The 18,153-nt window shown below is 38.6% G+C and overlaps 5 protein-coding genes across 7 annotated transcripts; 2 read left to right on the top strand and 3 right to left on the bottom strand.

Annotated features, from left to right (window-relative positions):
- Positions 1-778: 778 nt before the first annotated feature.
- Positions 779-7,618, top strand: LOC128878846 (prohormone-4). Its single transcript, XM_054127411.1, has 4 exons — positions 779-1,254; positions 2,315-2,446; positions 3,003-3,155; positions 3,314-7,618. The coding sequence occupies exons 1-4, from the start codon at positions 1,125-1,127 to the stop codon at positions 3,505-3,507; spliced, it is 609 nt and encodes a 202-aa protein (XP_053983386.1). The 5' UTR covers positions 779-1,124; the 3' UTR covers positions 3,508-7,618.
- A 238-nt stretch (positions 7,619-7,856) lies between these two features.
- LOC128878842 (NF-kappa-B-repressing factor) lies at positions 7,857-9,731 on the bottom strand. 2 transcript variants are annotated; one of them, XM_054127405.1, is made up of 7 exons: positions 9,422-9,731; positions 9,212-9,345; positions 8,873-9,110; positions 8,669-8,795; positions 8,436-8,605; positions 8,199-8,372; positions 7,857-8,115 (listed from the first exon to the last, which is right to left on the bottom strand). In XM_054127405.1, the coding sequence occupies exons 1-7, from the start codon at positions 9,589-9,591 to the stop codon at positions 7,947-7,949; spliced, it is 1,182 nt and encodes a 393-aa protein (XP_053983380.1). In that variant the 5' UTR covers positions 9,592-9,731; the 3' UTR covers positions 7,857-7,946. The 2 variants fall into 2 exon arrangements, with proteins under 2 accessions (XP_053983380.1, XP_053983379.1); XM_054127404.1 differs by having other exon boundaries at positions 9,185-9,345.
- Positions 9,732-9,764: 33 nt separating this feature from the next.
- Positions 9,765-11,008, top strand: LOC128878845 (28S ribosomal protein S2, mitochondrial). Its single transcript, XM_054127410.1, has 3 exons — positions 9,765-10,103; positions 10,188-10,283; positions 10,365-11,008. The coding sequence occupies exons 1-3, from the start codon at positions 10,067-10,069 to the stop codon at positions 11,006-11,008; spliced, it is 777 nt and encodes a 258-aa protein (XP_053983385.1). The 5' UTR covers positions 9,765-10,066.
- A 54-nt stretch (positions 11,009-11,062) lies between these two features.
- On the bottom strand, positions 11,063-13,443 carry LOC128878843 (dehydrogenase/reductase SDR family member 7). The gene is made up of 7 exons (XM_054127407.1): positions 13,182-13,443; positions 12,272-12,424; positions 12,078-12,184; positions 11,768-12,007; positions 11,575-11,694; positions 11,348-11,517; positions 11,063-11,278 (listed from the first exon to the last, which is right to left on the bottom strand). Exons 1-7 carry the CDS (start codon positions 13,303-13,305, stop codon positions 11,215-11,217), a joined length of 978 nt encoding a protein of 325 aa, XP_053983382.1. The 5' UTR covers positions 13,306-13,443; the 3' UTR covers positions 11,063-11,214.
- A 139-nt stretch (positions 13,444-13,582) lies between these two features.
- LOC128878844 (phospholipid scramblase 4) lies at positions 13,583-16,984 on the bottom strand. Of its 2 annotated transcripts, none has more exons than XM_054127408.1 (7): positions 16,460-16,984; positions 15,954-16,058; positions 15,367-15,516; positions 15,021-15,244; positions 14,706-14,867; positions 14,350-14,496; positions 13,583-13,761 (listed from the first exon to the last, which is right to left on the bottom strand). In XM_054127408.1, the coding sequence occupies exons 1-7, from the start codon at positions 16,521-16,523 to the stop codon at positions 13,720-13,722; spliced, it is 894 nt and encodes a 297-aa protein (XP_053983383.1). In that variant the 5' UTR covers positions 16,524-16,984; the 3' UTR covers positions 13,583-13,719. The 2 variants fall into 2 exon arrangements, with proteins under 2 accessions (XP_053983383.1, XP_053983384.1); XM_054127409.1 differs by having other exon boundaries at positions 16,475-16,978.
- Between the last annotated feature and the right edge of the window lie 1,169 nt (positions 16,985-18,153).

Genomic DNA, 18,153 nt, shown 5'->3' on the forward strand with positions numbered 1-18,153 from the left:
TTACGTGAAGGTTATAATCGTTTGCGATGTTGACAAAGTTCACAGAGTTGTTGCATATTAGATCGTCTCGTTTTTTCTTTATTTTCATGATTTTCCGATGAACAAAATGTGAAGCAAAACAGAGAGTAAAATACACGCGTACAGAATTTTGTAATTTTATCTTTTGCATTTTTAGCCCCAGGGCGCTTAAAAACACCGAAAAGTATAAAAAAACATCGAGGAGATTGAATTTTTGCAATCAGCAATATTTCCTGCGTTGTAACTTTTCCGGTTGTTATCGAAAGGGAAGTATTGCTATTAGCAAAAAATTGATGACACCATTGTTTTTTGTATTTCTCGATGTTAATTTGGCGCCCTGAGGTGAAAAGTGTACAAAATGTGTAAGTTCTACGATCTCAGGGTTGAAAATGGTTGGCATGAAAAACGAGAGATTTTTGTTCGATGGAAGTTCCTCGAAATTCTCGGAACCTTTTAATCCTGGTAGGTGACAGTGACGCCACGGCAGGTTCTATCCTGTCCGCGTATTCCTGTCGCGACGTAAACGCAGCGTTCTAACGAGGGGGGTTGAAATCGATGCGACTCGGCAGTGAAGGATCGCGTGGGTGTTTCAGGGTAAACCGTTTGATGTCGCGAATGGTGATTGGTCGAGTCCAGCGAGACCTGCGAATCGATTGGCCGAACGCGTTCCTGCGTGCGCCCCCACCGCTAGCGATCGAGGTGTCCTGGGAGAGTGGGGGATCTCGATACGTACTTGGTATGGCATGTACGGTACGTACGCAGGTGTGTTCACACTCACAGTGCCTGTGCACCCCGTGTCACGCGCCAGCCACTCGGAGTCCAAGATAGACGTGGGTGGCTGTGTAAACGAGAAAAAAGCGAAAGAAGGAAGAGTGGAGGCAAACGATCCTACTCGTGTTCTCCTTGGAGGAGTCGGTGCGCGAACAATCGCCTCGATTTACCAACCATCCCTTCCCGAACAAGCTCGAGACAGTCAAGGCTCGAGACTCGCTATCCGTCGTGTCGCTGTCTGAAGGGGTAGGCTCTGTATATCGGCGAGCAAACGAAAAGCGTAGAACGCGTGAACTCGCTCATCGAGAGAGTTGTTAACCGTTTTCCGGCTGAGAATGGTCCAAAGGTTCTGCACTAGCGTGGCTGCACTTAGCCTCGCCCTAAGTACATGCGTTGTTTTTCCGCGTGCCGTCATGGCGATCGAGTTGAGTCGATTTTACGGTCACATGCACTCGAAGCGTACAGGTAAGTCGCCGTGTCCGCCTCGAACTTAGCCTAAAATCGAATTCGAATTCAACCACGATTGTTCACTCGAGAATCGTCGTTACGCTTCCCTTGTGTGTCGCACCGTCTGTCTCGCGCATTTTTTTCATTATTCTATTAACTACTATCGCGAACAGTGACAAATGGTTTTAGAATAAGGAAAGTTCACTCGTCACGAGTAATTCGCATTCGGATATAAAAGAATTCCTCCGCGATGTGTCTTTCTTCTATTCCCGAGGAGAGTGAGATTTTCGAACGGTGAACCTGACATGTAACAGTGTACGTACATCTTTATACAATTTATTGTAACGATTTAAGGCAGCGTCGTCTAAGTGGCAATTTGAAGCCACGTGGTGTAGTCAGCGTATCACGATTCGTCTTCGTGATACGGTGTTCGTAGTTTATTCAATTCAATGAGTAGACTGTCATCCGTTTCGTCAGTAAGCAGAGCTCAATCGCGTCATGTGATAACCGTCGTTTAAAGGGTAAATTTCTTCGAGACCGATAAATATCGTTAACTTGGTCGCGGTAACGAGCAAACCACCAATTACTTTCTCGACTGATGTTTCGTGGTTGAACGCGTGACGTTGTATTAATTGGAACGGGAAAGACAAATAGACTTTGCGGAGCAATTAAGTTAATGTCTATTAAATTATAGCGAATGAAAAACGTTCGTGGTAGCATTGTGTCGCGTGTAAGAGATTACGCTCTCCCTCTTTAATATTGCTCGGTCAATATCAGACACGCTGATCGCTACCAATAATTGCCGTCTGTGTATACTAATTTGGTCGTTGCCATTTACCACGCGCATGTAACATGTATATATGCATCGCAAACATGGTATTCTTCTTAAGTACACCTCGTACTGTGCACACATCTCGCATCGCTAAGTGTTTCAAAGAAAATTACGCTTGCGTTAACGTTACTTGTTCCCAGTGAAACGTTTCGTTCTATAACGAATAAAACTTTGTCTTTCCTTCTTTCGTCTAGAGAAGAGTTTCGCTCGTCACCGAATAAATAATACTTGTTGTACGTGTTACAGACAGCGCTTGCCGTCCGTACGAGCCGTTCAAATGCCCTGGAGACGGCGTGTGTATCTCGATTCAGTACCTCTGCGACGGAGCCCCGGATTGCCAGGACGGTTACGACGAAGATACGCGACTGTGCACCGCTGGTAATATCGTTAGACGATAATTATAGCTAGTTTCTCGGTAAATTTAATTTTGGATTTTTGAATTTTTCATTTTCTATGGATAACGGGTACAAAGATGTACCCATATGGCGCGTAGCCATCGAGCACACACGGTCCGTACGAGGGCTGATTTATGCTCGTTCAGCGCTACTATTTCAGCCCATCTATTACGAGTTACGATCGCTAGATTGACCTATCAACAGCGCGGTTGCTCGTTGAAACATCTCATTGTCAGCCTGAAAGTGGCAGCGTTGTTTCGCCAATCGCAAGTAGCTTCGTGACTTCGTTACATTCATAAGTTCGCGCAACGTTTATCAACTCGGTCGTAGAACGGAACTTTCGTGATAAAAGATACTAGATAACCGAGACGGGAAAAACTTTGATACAGATTGGAAACTCGAATCACGAACAAAAGATAAACAACCTTGTGTTGCTGCTCGAATAGAAAATTTGAATTTTTTAGCTGGAGCCTTTCCCTGATATTTTAGTATTACGTATTTGTAAACGTGTAATCCGAACTATTCGTTTTATGTTCCAGCTAAAAGACCGCCGGTAGAGGAAACTGCTAGTTTTTTGCAGTCGCTGTTGGCAGGTCACGGACCTAATTATCTCGAGAAATTGTTCGGGACCAAGGCGCGAGACACGCTGAAACCGCTCGGTGGAGTGGACATGGTGGCTATAGCACTTTCGGGTAAGTTAATTCGCTATAACCGACAAACGTGGCGCGTCCGACGAGTTTGAAAACCGAGTTGGAGTAATTATTGAATAACCGAGAAAACGTCCGGTAAGGCGCCTCTAGTAATAGGAATAGTATCGTTAGATCTGACAGAGTCGAATCCGCGTTCTCAGAATCGCAGACGATCGAAGACTTTGGCGCCGCCCTGCACCTGATGCGCTCCGATCTCGAGCATCTACGCTCGGTATTCATGGCGGTGGAGAATGGCGATCTGGGTATGCTAAAATCCATCGGAATAAAAGACTCGGAGTTGGGCGACGTGAAGTTCTTCCTTGAGAAACTGGTCAACACCGGATTCCTTGACTGAATGGGCATCCCTCTGGGACAACATCGCGGAGGCGTTTTCACGTTGGCTGTATCGTATTACAAACGCACTATCTTGTCGCTTGAAGCCTCGAATTCATCGGTGGATCCGTTTCGCGAAACGATCCTCACCTATCACACCTCTGCGCCCCATTTCGTTCCACCTCCTTCCGTTTCCACTTGGCTCGCTTCCTTTCGATGTCTTCTTGTCGCTCTTGCTTTTCAAACGATACCGACGAGCACCGAGATTTAACGTCCAGATATCAGATATATATATATACGTGTATATCCTGTTCGTTCCCGAGTGGCATGGGAGCACCGAACGTTTATTAAACTTTTCAGCGAAATGTCAAGGGTCGACAAGCTCGCGTATCTCTGTGGCCCTTTATCGACGCGACTCTCGTTCTCGTGTCACGGAACGCTACAGTCGCTCACAGAGAAACGAGAAACCAGAGATGGGCAAATTTTTTATCCGAATACTCTTCGTCCGTTATTTCCTCAACGAATATTACGATCTGAATTATGAAACGAAAGTATATTTCTTAAACGATGTACGATTCGAATAAATTGCCACGCGACATGTCTACGTTCGAGAGTAATTTTTGCCCAACTCTGCCGAAAAGAACAACACCGGGCCGAAACGGTATCGCGACGATGAGAGGTCGCGCACGCATCGAGTAACCAAGTCAGAAGCTTGGTAATTGCCGGGTCAATTAATTATATTTTGCCCGGGCAACATCGTTCGGGCGTCACGCAGCAGACGATCGATACTAATTAACGTCGTTTACTTTCCCTGGACGACATGGCGTCGCCGTTACGCGGCATGCGATCCGTTATCCAAAACATGAAACCGCATACGTTGACGCCCACAGGAATTACGGCCCCCGGTTACATTGGAATAGTTTCTTTCGCTGAAAATGAAATTACGAAATAGTGTCTTATTTCAAATATTACAGCATTTTCGTACCCATCGATCGGTTCTTTTAACGCGAGTGCTCGCATAACAGATCCGTTTCAACCGATAATGAATATTTCAAACGAATCCGAATAAAACGTTCTCGCATCTCGTTGAATAATTTATCGTCGAGGATCGTGTCGTTTCCGAGTTGAAATGGAAAATTCGAAACTTTCCTCGTTGCTGTACGTTTTGTTCGCGCTCCATGCTTCGCGTGTATTCAATGATTGTGAGAATCGAGTATGCGCTGATTTGATCAAATTCAAATTTTATCGTCGTCAGGCTCCCATGCGTTCTTGTCAGTGCCGAAATTAGAATCTTATGAATATAAACTCTTGAGGTACAGTTCCAATCGTACAGTACAAGTATACGTTATACTAATTGAAACTTGAAGTTAAAGCTCATATTTAACCGGCGCTGGTTATACTGTATACCTGATCGCATTATTTGTGGCAGATTTGTTTCCACGTGAATGGCACAACGGTAAACAATTGTTATCGTAAAAATTGAAATGCCACGTGAAAGTAACCTTAACGGATATGTTTTGTTCGTATGTACATCGATCATACTTTTCCAAGTATTTTTCATTATTATCTCGTACGGAGGTCCATCTCGGAAAAGTCAATTGAAATTGTAGGAGAAAAGTTGCGTGGGTATCGTTAGCGATCCACTTGATCATAACGAATCATCTCCCATCGGTTTGCACCGTGTATTTTAGGAAACTCTGTAGATTTATACGTTGCCTACTGCACCTACATGTTTGCGAACCAACGATTACTGCTGGTACAGTACACGCCTCACAAACTTGTTTGATCAAAAACTGCTTTTCGGTGGATGGATGTCGAACCGTTTGTTATCGTGATTATTGAAAGAGGTGTCGCAGAACGCTGCAACCAATCGATTTTTAGTCGAATATAAATACACGAATAACTTATGTATACTCGTAAATCAGCACAGACGCATATATACGTGTATACAGTATGATCTAGACCAAAGGTTGAAGAATCGAGGGGTGCGTAGTGCTCGCAAAACTTAGAAACAAATCACAGATTACCCGAAACGGGGTGACGTACGTTAAGTAGATGTCTTTTCGATGTATATCTGTGACCACTATTTACCTTCGAGTCTTTTAACTTCTATACCGATCGTTCTGTATATATGAGAACGTATACATATATCTATTTTAAGAATGATAATCGAAGCAGGTACAAATCGAGCATATCGCATCGCGTTCCTTCAGGGTATAACGCGCACCTTACTTAAGAGACAAAAGAATTTAGTATACTGTGCTATGGTGTATTAATATTTTCATTACGGTAACGCAACACATATCAATCTAGATACATATCAGTAATTTTAATGGAGATGAGTGCCGAATTCTCTCAGGGAGCGCCAGGTTCTCCGTTTTAGTCTATATCATTTGACGAATGAAAATCAAATAGAATACGTACGCAAGCACAGACACGGGGAACAACAACTATGGCTACCAACCCTCGAGAGACATTCCCTTCGACGATGAAAAACATACATATCTCTACCTACTAAGCGTAATCTTCTAGTCAATCAAATGACATATCTTTTAATTAAATATAATTGATTATATATATATATATACATATAAATACATATGGATCGACAGAGAGCCACTTTTATCAGATAGTAGATATATATGTATATATACATATCGATATCTATATATATATATATATATATATATATTTACACACATATAATAATATTTTGGTATATAAATAAAAAAGTGAAAAAAGTGGAGAAAAGAAAGGATGATACGTGTGTAAAACGTTCCCTCCAGATGTCAATTACGGTCCAAAGTAGGGCCTGGACCGAGGACAGAATCCGAGGGAAAGTGTCGCGTAAGCTTTAGGAATGAAATGTTTCCAAAGGATCAAGGTGCTCTGAATCTCCGCTCGTGAGCGCTTTGATCCTTTTTGTCCCTCTTACTCTCCCCCAAGTCCCACGTTCGCCGTTATATTTAAGAGAACACTTCGATGGTAATTCGAATTTTAGACCCAAATCCACCCACTGTTGTGCGCAGAGTGAAAGTTTTCATCGCTTTTGAAGCGACGAGTCTTCGATGCTCGTACACGCCACATTGCATCAACTTTAATAATTTACAATACATCGTGGTATCCGTTTTCTATCGCTCGACGAAAGACAATCGAGAAATTCTGTCCATATTCGATGTGTTCACAGTCCGTTATTAGATCAGGCCAATCAGGGTTGGCTTGCATGGATCTCTTCGTTACATTAATTAATAGAGAAGACACGAGCATAACTTTCTATAGATTTCTAGTTTAAAAACAAGGAATGCACATTCTACAAATGATTTTTTCTTGTAAACGAATTTTACCGTTAAAAATAATCGGATCTCTTAATGTTTAAATTCCTGTCTTTCTCATTGAGAAAATTTACCCTTCTCTAATTATCTAACGATAATCTCGCTTAGAATCAAATACAATCGTGGACTGTGAACATATTAATTTTATCGATTTGTTCAAATTTCTGTACGTGGGTACGTTGCAAAAATGATAATATTGCAGTTCTTGAAGTTAGATCGAATACGGCAATTCAAAACGATTTCAATCGATGTCTTCAATGAACGAAACGTATTGGAATAATTACAAACCGTTGAATATAACAGAATGATTCTACGCGATCCGTCCATAACATTCGACTAGAAATCACCAATTAATCGTGAAACGAAGATATCAAATTTTAGAAGAATTCGATCCAACTCCTTCAAAGCACATGCTTTTGCAAAAGATATTGGATAATGTTTTGTAGCGTGAATAAGCATCGGATCTTGTCGCTGCTCGATGAAGTGTACAGCGCCCCTCCCCTCTCCCATACGTATTCATATAAAAACATATTGACCATCGTAATTATCAGAATTTCAACAATGTGATAATTATAATGAAAAATCACACGCCGTTTGTGTCTATGTTATTTTCTCGACTTCTAATTGTTCTACTGCCAAAGCATTCTTATTATATGGCAACTGCGACGTACCGTACACTTGTAAGTGAATCTTGCTTCTTAAAGTTTTGTACTTCTATTAATTGACAAATACAATGTTCGTGGAAGATAAGTTTTAGTGCGCGATTGATCATTAAATAAAGTGAACGTTTCTTCAGTTTTATTTCACGGAAATTGATATTGTACCTGACCATATGCATTCTTGTTATTAAAGATTATCCTTACGCTTTCGTAGAATCAGGTCTTCTTTTATTTAGAAACTAATACAAGTGTGTAGATTTTGTGGCGTTGTCTAATACAGAGTAATACTTTGAAAAATGTGAGAATTTTCTATTACTTACAAAGATGTACAACTACTTAACCGACGAAGACATTTCTGGACATATTTATTTGATAAAATATTTCATTCGAATATTTATTTTAACCATAAAAATATTATAATACATGATAATATCATGGAGGTAAAATATATTACGAAACATATATATATTTCAGTTTAGATTTTCAGTTGGTTCGATTAACTTGTATTTATTTGTGACTCCTCCGAGATTTCTCAATTCTTCGACCAAATCTCGAACGTCTATTTTACGAGAAATCACTAACGTTCGTTTAGTTTTAGGACCGTAACTGTGGGATTTCAAACCTAATTGTCTTGCAATCCTAAAATATAGTTCAAGATTCATTCGATAAATAGAACTGTTAACTCGATTAGTAATTTCAAAACATTTTATAATTACGCTTACTGGTGGATCGTTGCTCTTTCGTCGTTTGAAAAATCGGATGAAAATATTAAATCGTTGCTCATGTCGCTCGCAAGAAACTTCCTCATAACCTCTCTAGATTTCATTCGTAAATCATTCACGGTACCGCTATTGGATTTTAACCCTAAACCATCTCTGCTAATTTGTTGTTTAATACTAGAATAATAAAATCAATATTTATAACATGTTTTATTAAACGTAACGAAAAAACGTACTTACGTGACAGGTTCGACGATTCCCTGTTGCGATTTGCCTAGACCACCACCAGCCCAACCCATTAACTTCATTAATTTTTTTCCAATGTTGTCGTCGGAAATTGATTCGTCCGTTGTTGCACTTTTTAGCAATGTCGTCGTTATTTTTGCGTCTGTCTTTATATTATGTTTAATCTGAGAAAAAAAAAATTATTAAAGTTGCCAAGCATAGAAGTAAATGAAAATTTGGTTACAAACCTTAATTGTATAATAATGTTTCTGTAGTTCGCGTAATCCAACAATGGATGCCTCTTTCTTTGCTTGCTTTCGATTAGAGCTACAAGCTTCTGTCAATGGTTTTGAATTTATAAAAATACTGCATTTACTGCAAAGAAGAGTAATCAAATAAAAAATAGCAATCACTTAGAACTGAGTAATTAATTCAGTATATATGATACATACCAAGATTCACCTGTTCTATCAATTTTCCATTCTATGTTTCCTCCTGATGCATTCACTGCGCAAGCAATTATATTTTGCGGCGTATCATCCGGCCTCTCTACCAACACCATATCACCAAAGGGAGTATCACGGAGTTTTATCCTTTTTGTGGATACTTTGTTATCTTTAAAATTACTAGGCGATCTTGCATTTTTTATTTGTGCTTTGGTTTTATTGGTAGATGTTGTAGCAGTCAGTCCTGAATAATATTATATTATTATATTATGAAATACACAGTGAAACATGCTTTATTTACATATAGGTTTAACAAACCGTAGAACTCACAGTTCTTAGGTATACCTTTAACCTTTGAACTAGCAGCATCGGAAGCTTTTACAAACGTTCTTTGTAATTTCTTTTTTTGTCTTTCTCTGTAATCTTCGACGATGTCTCGAGCTAGTTCTGCTATTAACTGCATCGTTTCTTTAGGATATCTAAGTTAGACGTTATTAAAATTGCTGAATCCAAAATGTTTTACGTGATGCAATTTAAAAGAAAACGATTTCTTACCTACAACCGAGTAACTCGACATTAGTAAATACTTGTGCCAAACAAACAAGCTCGTCTTCTGGAAATTTATCTTTATGGGCTAATAGAAATTTCCGTCTAAGTTCCCAATGTTCGTCGCACTCGTGCTCCGTTTTGTGCTGTTCCACGTCCCAATCATCTTCTGAGCTCATTCTTATTCGAATATCATATGTTTTCAACGACAAGATTAAAATATAACCTGACACGGTGATAAGAAGCCAAACTACTTTTGGCTATCTTCACGTTGATCCATCTTTAGAAAACGCATGTGCACTCTGAATTCGGAGTTATTCGTAACAATTCGGAGTGATTCGGAGTGTTCGGAGTTTCGTAATTGTGGAGTTTCGAAGTTGTGGTACTGGATAAACACAGTATTTTTATCGTATTACTGCCGTTAATAACTAGCGACTTAAAAATCCTAATGCATACGAAGTTAGAACAAAGAAATAAATGTTTCCAGTATTCAACATAAACATCATCTTCTATTCATTTTGAGAAACAAATTCTACTAACCTATCGTGTAGGAAGGTATTTGAATGAAACCATTACCATTCCTGTTATTTCAGGAAAATTATAGCTATTTATCGTACAGGAGACAATATTCCCTAATTCAACAGACTTGTCAAAATGACCAGCGTCGCTACACGAACATTCTCGTCTAAATGTAAGTACGCCGACAGTGATTCTGTTGAACTAGTCGAATACTTTTAGCTGTCGAGTGTCTTATTTTTATTATATTCTGTTGTAGTATGGAAAGACGGAAACATTTTACGACCATTGTTTACATATCTTCCATGGTGCAAGCTATCAACAAATGTGGAACCTCAACAGGATAACACCAGTGGTAAAGAGATATTTTCAGTTACTTTCTAGGCTACTTTCCAGGCAATAAAATTTGAGATCTTAATATTTTTAATTTTTCAAGGTCAAGACTCGATAAATCCTTTGAATCATCCAGATCTTTTTAAAGTTCACAATTTATTCACTGTCGAAGATTTGTTTAAAGCAAGAGTACATTACGGACATAAGATAGGATCTCTGGATGAACACATGCGACCCTTTGTATTCGGATCTAGACTCGGTCACTTAATAATCGACTTAGACCAAACCGCAGAACTTTTGCGCCAAGCGTTAAATTTTGCTGCTCATATAGCGTTCAGAGACGGAATTATTTTATTTATCGCGAAAAATCCTCAAGTTTCTTACTTGGTTGAAACAACTGCTAAGGAGTGCGGAGAATTCGCTCATACCAGAAATTGGAAACTTGGAACTTTTACAAACGCTCCACGTGAATTTGGCGCCGTCACAAGATTGCCAGATCTATGTATATTTCTTAATACTATGGACACTGTTGTCAAACAGCACGTAGCAGTGATACATTCAGCCAAAATGGCTATTCCAACGATTGGCATTGTCGACACAAACTGTAACCCAAATCTTATAACGTATCCTGTTCCTGGGAACGATGATACACCTTGTGCCATAGAACTCTATTGTAGTCTATTTAAGGAAGCAATAATGAGAGGAAAAGCGCTCAAATCGCGATTAATCCAAAAAAACACACAATAATTTTGTGTACAATACTATAGATATATAGAATTTATAAATTAAAAGAAACTCAAATGTTATTTATGTAAAATTTATTTTACTTCTTCTCTCCAACAGAGTTACCCAAAATAAGATGTATAAGAAATTTCCAAAGTTAGAATCGGTTCATCGACATACACAACAGAGTAAAACAAAGTAAGACAAATGTGAAATATTCGATGTTCTTGTTAAATTTTTGCTTTATCGTCCCGCAAACGTTGCAAAAATGTTGGTCCTAATACTTTAAATATCCTAGAATATAAAATAGTATTGTTAGTATTTAGATGGAGCAAAAAATTTAGTAATTGTGAAATAATGTACCATGTTCCTATATTTGGGTAATAAATATTCAGGTACAATAGTTGAAGCACCATTGGCTTGGAAATCCATACTTCAGGAAGTTGGTTCGCTATTGCAATCCCCATCAGTACAGCGCATCGTTCGACGCTAACTTTATTTTTGACGCTTACTTTTGTATTTTCCCCATACGTCTAAGAAAAAGATGATATTGAAAAAGTTGGTACACGTTTTGTTACGACAGAACTTACTTCTCCAAATTTGTCTGTATACGCTACGGACAAGAAATCAGTTTGTACTGGTCCTGGGCATATCATAGTGACTGGTACATTTTGACCCAACTTTTCAATCATAAAACTCTTAAAATATCCCTGCAAGAAGTAAAAAGAAATATGTAAATACTACAAAGAGAGAGAGGGAGTTTCCAATATTAATATAACTAACGTGTAACGCATGCTTAGTTGCACAATAAGTTCCAGAATATGGCACTGCCGCAAGACCAGCAAAACTGGAAGTGACTACTAAGTGACCTGCTCCTACTTCCAAAAAATATTTTCCCACCAATCTACTTAAAGAAATTTGCGAGAACACATTTAAGTCGAACATTTCTTTATCGACGGAGAGTTCGATTTGCTCCCATTGCGCTCGTTGAGAACGACCCGCATTATTTACAAGTATATCCAACTGAAATCAAAATTCAAATTAAAATCCAATCACGAAATGCTCCTACAAAACAATTTTACAGCATAAATACCCTTCCAAGTTTACTGATAACTTCTTTAAATGCTGTTTCATGATTACTAATTTTGCAAATATCTAGAGGAATTACTAAGATGTGCGAGTCATTCAAATTTAGATTTCCTAAAAATAAATAAATCGGATCAAGGATATAAAGCAAGGATACAAAGATAACAATAAGCAGATGCATATACAAGGAAAGTTATTCACTTCGAAGGCAGTTGGCCTTCACTCTATCTAGTTCCTCTTTCCTTCGTGCGGATAGAACTAAGTTACAACCGGCATCTGCTAAAACATAGGCAAGATGTTCTCCAATTCCACTCGATGCTCCTGTTATCCACACTACTTTTTCTTCTAAAGATCCTATAAAATGGAAAAAATAAATTTTCTAACATTCCTCTTAAATGGAAATAAAAAATTCATATTTGTAGAATTGTTGTACTTTTCAGTAAGAACGATCTATGATAATTAACGTAAAGATTCAAATAGTTAACTAAATAAACAAGAGTAATAAAAATTTATAGAAAATAATAGGGGAGTTGAAAGAAATTAAGGTATACACAATGTATACATATAGTCTTTACATAAGGAAACTATATTTTAGTGGTTGCTTTACTTACATTTTTGAAAATATATATAATACAGCTGTTGTTAAATAAAATATGTGGAAATACTTGATGCTATAAGAGGAGCATGTAAACATCACAATTGGTTATGATAAAAGAACATGTGAAAAAAGCAAAGAGTATGCAACATCTAAGAACAATTAGATTGGATTATGATCGATACATCGTTAAAAATGATCAAAAAATTATAGGTAACAATGATCCAAAGTTATTCTTTTTATATGAAAACCATGGGTTTTTGATAGTTGTACGTATCGCATATAAATTTCTTTTCTTTTTGTACACGTGCGATTTTACCTTTACGAGGGATAGTCACATTCTTCCCTACAGACTAAATTGATTTTGAGATTGTCTTCATGTATTATACTATTTTTGTTAATTTTTGAGTACATTGTATGTAAAAAATTATTCAAGGGATATAAACACAGATGAATGATTTATTTAATTTTGGGCCTAGTTTCGCATATAATTCTTTCGAAGATAGCAACACTTACTTATGGATTTTCCAAATTTCTCGTGTAAGGCGAGATTTAAATCACACTCTAAAAACCAAGGACATATCATATATATAAGAAAATAGATCACGACTATCAAACCAACGATGGCTAAAAGATCCATTTCTTATGATAAACCGCGAAAATTAATCTAGAAGCAGGTAAAAAAAATATCCGAAAATACTTTTACTTTTAGCAATTAACTGCGCAGTTGGCTTTTATATTTATACGACGAGCTTTTTTAAGTTGTGGGTTTTATTACATCGTGATCGTGGCAGTTTGCATTTCTGGTACTCGCCATTAGAGGGACACCTTTCCCACAGGAATTCTGTTTTCCTAAAATCCCTATACATAACACTGTTAAAAAATGAAATGGGAAACGGAAGGAATAAGTAGTAACGACTATACGTGTATATTTGATATCTGGGAATTACTTATCGAATCGATTACTTATTTTATTGAGCGAATCTGGATTCTTGCTTAAAGTTACAAAGAAATTACGTTTGAACAACATGCTAGCGTGTTCTCAGTTTTTTGCTCAAGTCCGCGACATTCTTATTCGCTTGAAGTACATGTGTTCCTGAAATGTCATATAAAATGTATCGTGTAACATGTTTAACAAGAAATGACATGATTCTATAAAAAGATAGATGCGAGCTAAACTCCTAAGTGCCCAGAGGCGAGCATAATAGAGTATAATTTAGTCGAATCGATGATAATCGTAATTTCTTTTCTCTTCATTTCCATTAATGCTAGACCAATTTAAACTATATTTTTCTTGACATTAGAGCTAGTATATGGAATGTTTGTTTATTTATAACAAATATTACTATATGTAAATGTTTGTTGCGTCATAACCAGCAAATACGTTATATAACCTAACGTACATAATTGTATACGTTTCATTCTGTATACCATGAATGGTCCTAGTTGCAAGTGCGTCGGTAAACAAAGGGTTAATTACTCTGAAGTTAATCCTATAAGATGATTAAGTCAATTATACGATCCTTGATCGAATCGATCGCTTCGAGTTATAATAAGAATTATAGTTTCCCATAGTATCGGAACATAATATCGTTACACGGAAACATACTTTAAAGGTCGTGAAATCAGTTTTACGATAGATTCGATCCTTTTATACGAGAGAAGGACGACGTCGAATATTTACCATGAGAAATGCAGCAGCGAGAAGCAAGCTTTTCAGTTTTATATTCGTGTCTGCAGGAAATGTGATCAATAATATATAATCGCGTAAAGTATTGTCCCATTGATGCATCAGAGATGCAATTTGATGGGTACCATCCACTGAAATTACCTGCAATCATATATTATAACCGATTATTGTATATCGATACATGAAAACGCCGAAATAAAATTGTGGCGAACAGTTCTCATTTCTTATGCTCGATGGCGCAACCGTACATCGACAATGTAGATAGCTACTCGTATTCTAAATTAGCGTTGCGATTAGGGTTGCGATTTTATAGCTTATACTATCTTTGGCTAATTAATTCTCAGATATACTTGGAATTGCGCTTCACTGTACATGCAGCAACCGCAAACATTTGGTCCGAATATGCTGCAAAGTTCGTTCCTTGTTGCATCGTAGACCGTGAAGCTTGGCCCCATAATACTGAAATTTTCTTCCACGGTTCCGATTAGGTTCGAGCTTCCCACCGTAATTTTCTATTCGACACAGAAATGACTAAATCATATATCTCGAGCCGGCAAAGGTCGTATAAGAAGTTACACTTCAAAAAGAAAGTTCGTTATATTGATATTAAAAATATCGTATATTCACGAACAAGGCTCCCTGTTAACGTGAGATTTGCAACTCACGCGTAACTTGTTCAGAGTGTACGTCCACCTCGAGTTGATTTTCATGATAAACGCTGGTTCGCCGCATTGATCTAAAATGTTCATTGTTAAATCATCGCGCAGCAATTTAGAACAACTGAATCCGTCCGATCGATTCTCCGGTTTCGCCTCCATCGCCAAAAACAACGTTTCCGCTTTCGGCACTTTCACTCTGTACTGGAGACCCTTTCCCGATCTAGCCAGCACTAACGAATATAAATCATTCGCTCGATTAATATAATAATAAGACATTATTCGCGCATATTTCATTAACGATACATGTACAGTATAGTCTTTCTTTCTTCGTAGAATAGAAAAGGATACGAACGTGTACTTAGATCGACGACCTGTTGTATTTCCAACTGTTCCACGTTTCCCAAGAAATGACTTCCAGAGAGAGCGCTAAGTTGAGATCTCGAGGTCGACGTCCAGTCCAGAGTGCTGACTGGAATTGGTCTCCTCGGTTGTTGAACGTCTCCTATGAAACGCTTTTTTCTTGTTAAACATTCCTTTTTACCGCTTCCTAAGACGTGCTGGACAACGATGCTTTATAGAAATTGAAGCAAACGCGATAACTCGCACCATTTATTTCTCGACGTTTCGATCCATGATAAGGCTGACAGTTTATCTTTCGTAATAGTTTTCTCGGTAGACCCCAAGGATTGGCGGGTAACTTTGTAAGAACAATCTCCGACTAGGGACATAAACGTGCAAGTGCCAGTAAAGAAGTAATCGCGATAAACACTTTCGCTTTAAAGTTTAAACTTCGTTAAGGAACATAGTTTCCTGCGTCCTCGAGGACCACGCGCTCTCTCACCGATAACAGATCATCTTATCGTCGCTATACTAAACGATACGGATAAATAAAATATCGAGGAGGTGTACAAGGTAGGAATGCATATCGCGTTTGTTTACCTTGTGGCTGTGCTGTAATGACATTTGGTCCGGAAAGCACAGTAGGCGAGTAGGGCACTTGGTCTCGTTGCACTTCCATCATCTGCAGATTCACGGTGTTGGCATCTATGCAGTTAAGAGAAGGCCGTTGCAACCGTTCAATAACATTCCTATCTTATCGTTTTACGCAACAAGTAGATCGATTAATAAGGGTACTCGAGTAGTTAATGCTACGAAAGTAGACATTCGGGGGATACGCGAATTCCTCCAAATTTATTTCATGGAGGATTCTTTGATTAAATAACAATCATACGAGTCTGTTTCGATTTAAATCGATCATCTCGGTCTTAGGAAAAACGACATCAAAATTTTGCAATTTTAACGCAGACCCTCGGATTTTTACCGTGAATTTTTTCGGATTAAATGAAAATACGATTTAGAAAGTTGCTGAAAATTTGATACGTTTAAAAAAAAGAAAAAAAAAATAACAGTTATCGATCAGGCCAGTTTTACGAAGATCATCTTACGATTGGTGGCGTTACCAGAGTGGACGGAATTAAGGACGCTCGGCGCCACTTCCTCTTGCACCATGACGACGAATTACGTTGTTCGGGTGAATGGTCCAGAGCATAACTTTGACGCTGCTTACACGATTTTTCTTCAGCCCGTGTGGGTATTACGTAGACCTCGGCGAATTAATTAATTCTAATGAACTCGTCGAGTGGCGAGGGAATACAACGATCGATCAACCGCGAAGCGTGAATATTATTACGGCGAAACAGGTCAGCGTAGCGCAGGAAACGGCCTCGCCTCTTCCTCCCTTTTCTATTTCGTCTTCGAGTGTCGAAGGAATCGACGGAATCCGTTTTTCAGGACATCCAGATTTTCCCAGCCGGCGGCGCGTCTCGTTCTTGTCATCCTTGGCAAAACTTTAGCGGATCACTGAAAATTGTTTTGTCCGGAATAGTCGCGGCAGACCAACGCCGTTCCTCTTCGATCCCCGTTATCGCTGATAGCTGGCTCGTTATCGCGATGGCGGATAAGCCGTAGTATCGTCCGTGGTCATCGAACGAGTTTCGTTTCGGTGGACGAAATTCCTCGTCGGATAAACAAATATCCGTATAACCGCCTCTCCTTTATTTAAACACAAAGGAACATCGCATTTGCTACGTGACCACTGTGTGGTGCGCCAACAATGACAATTTATTTCTTGATCCGTGACGATTTTCAAAGACTCTAGTTGCGTTCGGAAACGATGAAATACTTTTGGTAAAATTAAAATTAAAAAAAGAAAACACACATGCGAAGGTTGCTGCTACATAATGAGATATCAGGTTTTCATATTCATGTAAACGGAGGTTTTAAACATACGACGCAGATCTATATCGGTGTGCATGTAAGGGTTAATGTCTCTTTAATTTGTTTTAAAATTGATAACGTAACACGCGTGGCAAGCCTCGAAGGTTCGATATCGCGCTTATCAATAGAGTCGGTTCAACGATGTACGGGACAATGGTGGACGATAAGCGTCGTGCATTGGGACGCGCTGAAAGTCGCAAACAATGGAACCGATCAAAATTTAGCGATTCTGCGACGTAACAAAGGGAAACTTGGCGAGCAGAGAATTTAATACTGTTTGGAAACGTTTAAATAGATATCCGTGTATTTATAGCACTAATAGCGTTACCATCGTCTTCATTGAAATCAATTGATCACATTGCCATCGTTGTGGTAATCTTATTTAGAGTAACTTTTTGCTTCTATTATTCTACAAGCGGCGTTACTTTATCCCTCTCGATAATAGCGAGCATGCAAACCAAAGAAAGGCACAATGGAACGTTGGGGAGTCCCGTCTAAAGAAAAGGAGTAAATATTTTTAAATTGCACACTGTATGCATTTCGAACGAACGAATTTTCTGAGGCTACCCCTACCGGGCACGTGCATGCGGGTGGTCGCATTCCTTTAAATGGAACCGACGCGTCGTTCGATAACCGTGAAAGGTGAGGAAACCATAGAAACGAAACGCGGATCTCCGAGAATTTTCCTTAACCCTGGCGGGAATTTTACTTACCCCTCGACCGTACCCAACCATTTTTCCATCGCTTGCGCTTTACTTTGCTTCAAAAGCTACTTAACATTAGAGATGAAAAATTAATTTTTAACTATTATTTACAAATCAATATATCGATCAATTTCGTATACCTAGTCTTAATTTTGTTT

The sequence above is a fragment of the Hylaeus volcanicus genome, chromosome 6, assembly GCF_026283585.1.
Source record: "Hylaeus volcanicus isolate JK05 chromosome 6, UHH_iyHylVolc1.0_haploid, whole genome shotgun sequence".
NCBI lineage: Eukaryota > Metazoa > Arthropoda > Insecta > Hymenoptera > Colletidae > Hylaeus > Hylaeus volcanicus.

Bases quoted from the DNA above. Each gene is read 5' to 3' on its own strand.
- LOC128878846 (XM_054127411.1), top strand. From the start codon at position 1,125: ATGGTCCAAAGGTTCTGCACTAGCGTGGCTGCACTTAGCCTCGCCCTA. The intron at 1,255-2,314 runs GTAAGTCGCCGT...TACGTGTTACAG, and splicing joins CATGCACTCGAAGCGTACAG to ACAGCGCTTGCCGTCCGTAC. The intron at 2,447-3,002 runs GTAATATCGTTA...TTTATGTTCCAG, and splicing joins TACGCGACTGTGCACCGCTG to CTAAAAGACCGCCGGTAGAG.
- LOC128878845 (XM_054127410.1), top strand. From the start codon at position 10,067: ATGACCAGCGTCGCTACACGAACATTCTCGTCTAAAT. The intron at 10,104-10,187 runs GTAAGTACGCCG...ATTCTGTTGTAG, and splicing joins ACGAACATTCTCGTCTAAAT to TATGGAAAGACGGAAACATT. The intron at 10,284-10,364 runs GTAAAGAGATAT...TAATTTTTCAAG, and splicing joins TCAACAGGATAACACCAGTG to GTCAAGACTCGATAAATCCT.
- LOC128878843 (XM_054127407.1), bottom strand. From the start codon at position 13,305: ATGGATCTTTTAGCCATCGTTGGTTTGATAGTCGTGATCTATTTTCTT. The intron at 12,425-13,181 runs GTAAGTGTTGCT...TCCATTTTATAG, and splicing joins GAAATTTGGAAAATCCATAA to GATCTTTAGAAGAAAAAGTA. The intron at 11,518-11,574 runs GTAAGTTCTGTC...TCTTTTTCTTAG, and splicing joins ATACAGACAAATTTGGAGAA to ACGTATGGGGAAAATACAAA.
- LOC128878842 (XM_054127404.1), bottom strand. From the start codon at position 9,591: ATGAGCTCAGAAGATGATTGGGACGTGGAACAGCACAAAACGGAGCAC. The intron at 8,606-8,668 runs GTTTGTAACCAA...TTTTTTTCTCAG, and splicing joins AACATTATTATACAATTAAG to ATTAAACATAATATAAAGAC. The intron at 8,373-8,435 runs GTAAGTACGTTT...TTATTATTCTAG, and splicing joins GGAATCGTCGAACCTGTCAC to TATTAAACAACAAATTAGCA.
- LOC128878844 (XM_054127408.1), bottom strand. From the start codon at position 16,523: ATGGTGCAAGAGGAAGTGGCGCCGAGCGTCCTTAATTCCGTCCACTCT. The intron at 16,059-16,459 runs GTAAGATGATCT...TTAACTGCATAG, and splicing joins CTCTGGTAACGCCACCAATC to ATGCCAACACCGTGAATCTG. The intron at 13,762-14,349 runs GTAAATATTCGA...ATGACATTTCAG, and splicing joins TCGCTGCTGCATTTCTCATG to GAACACATGTACTTCAAGCG.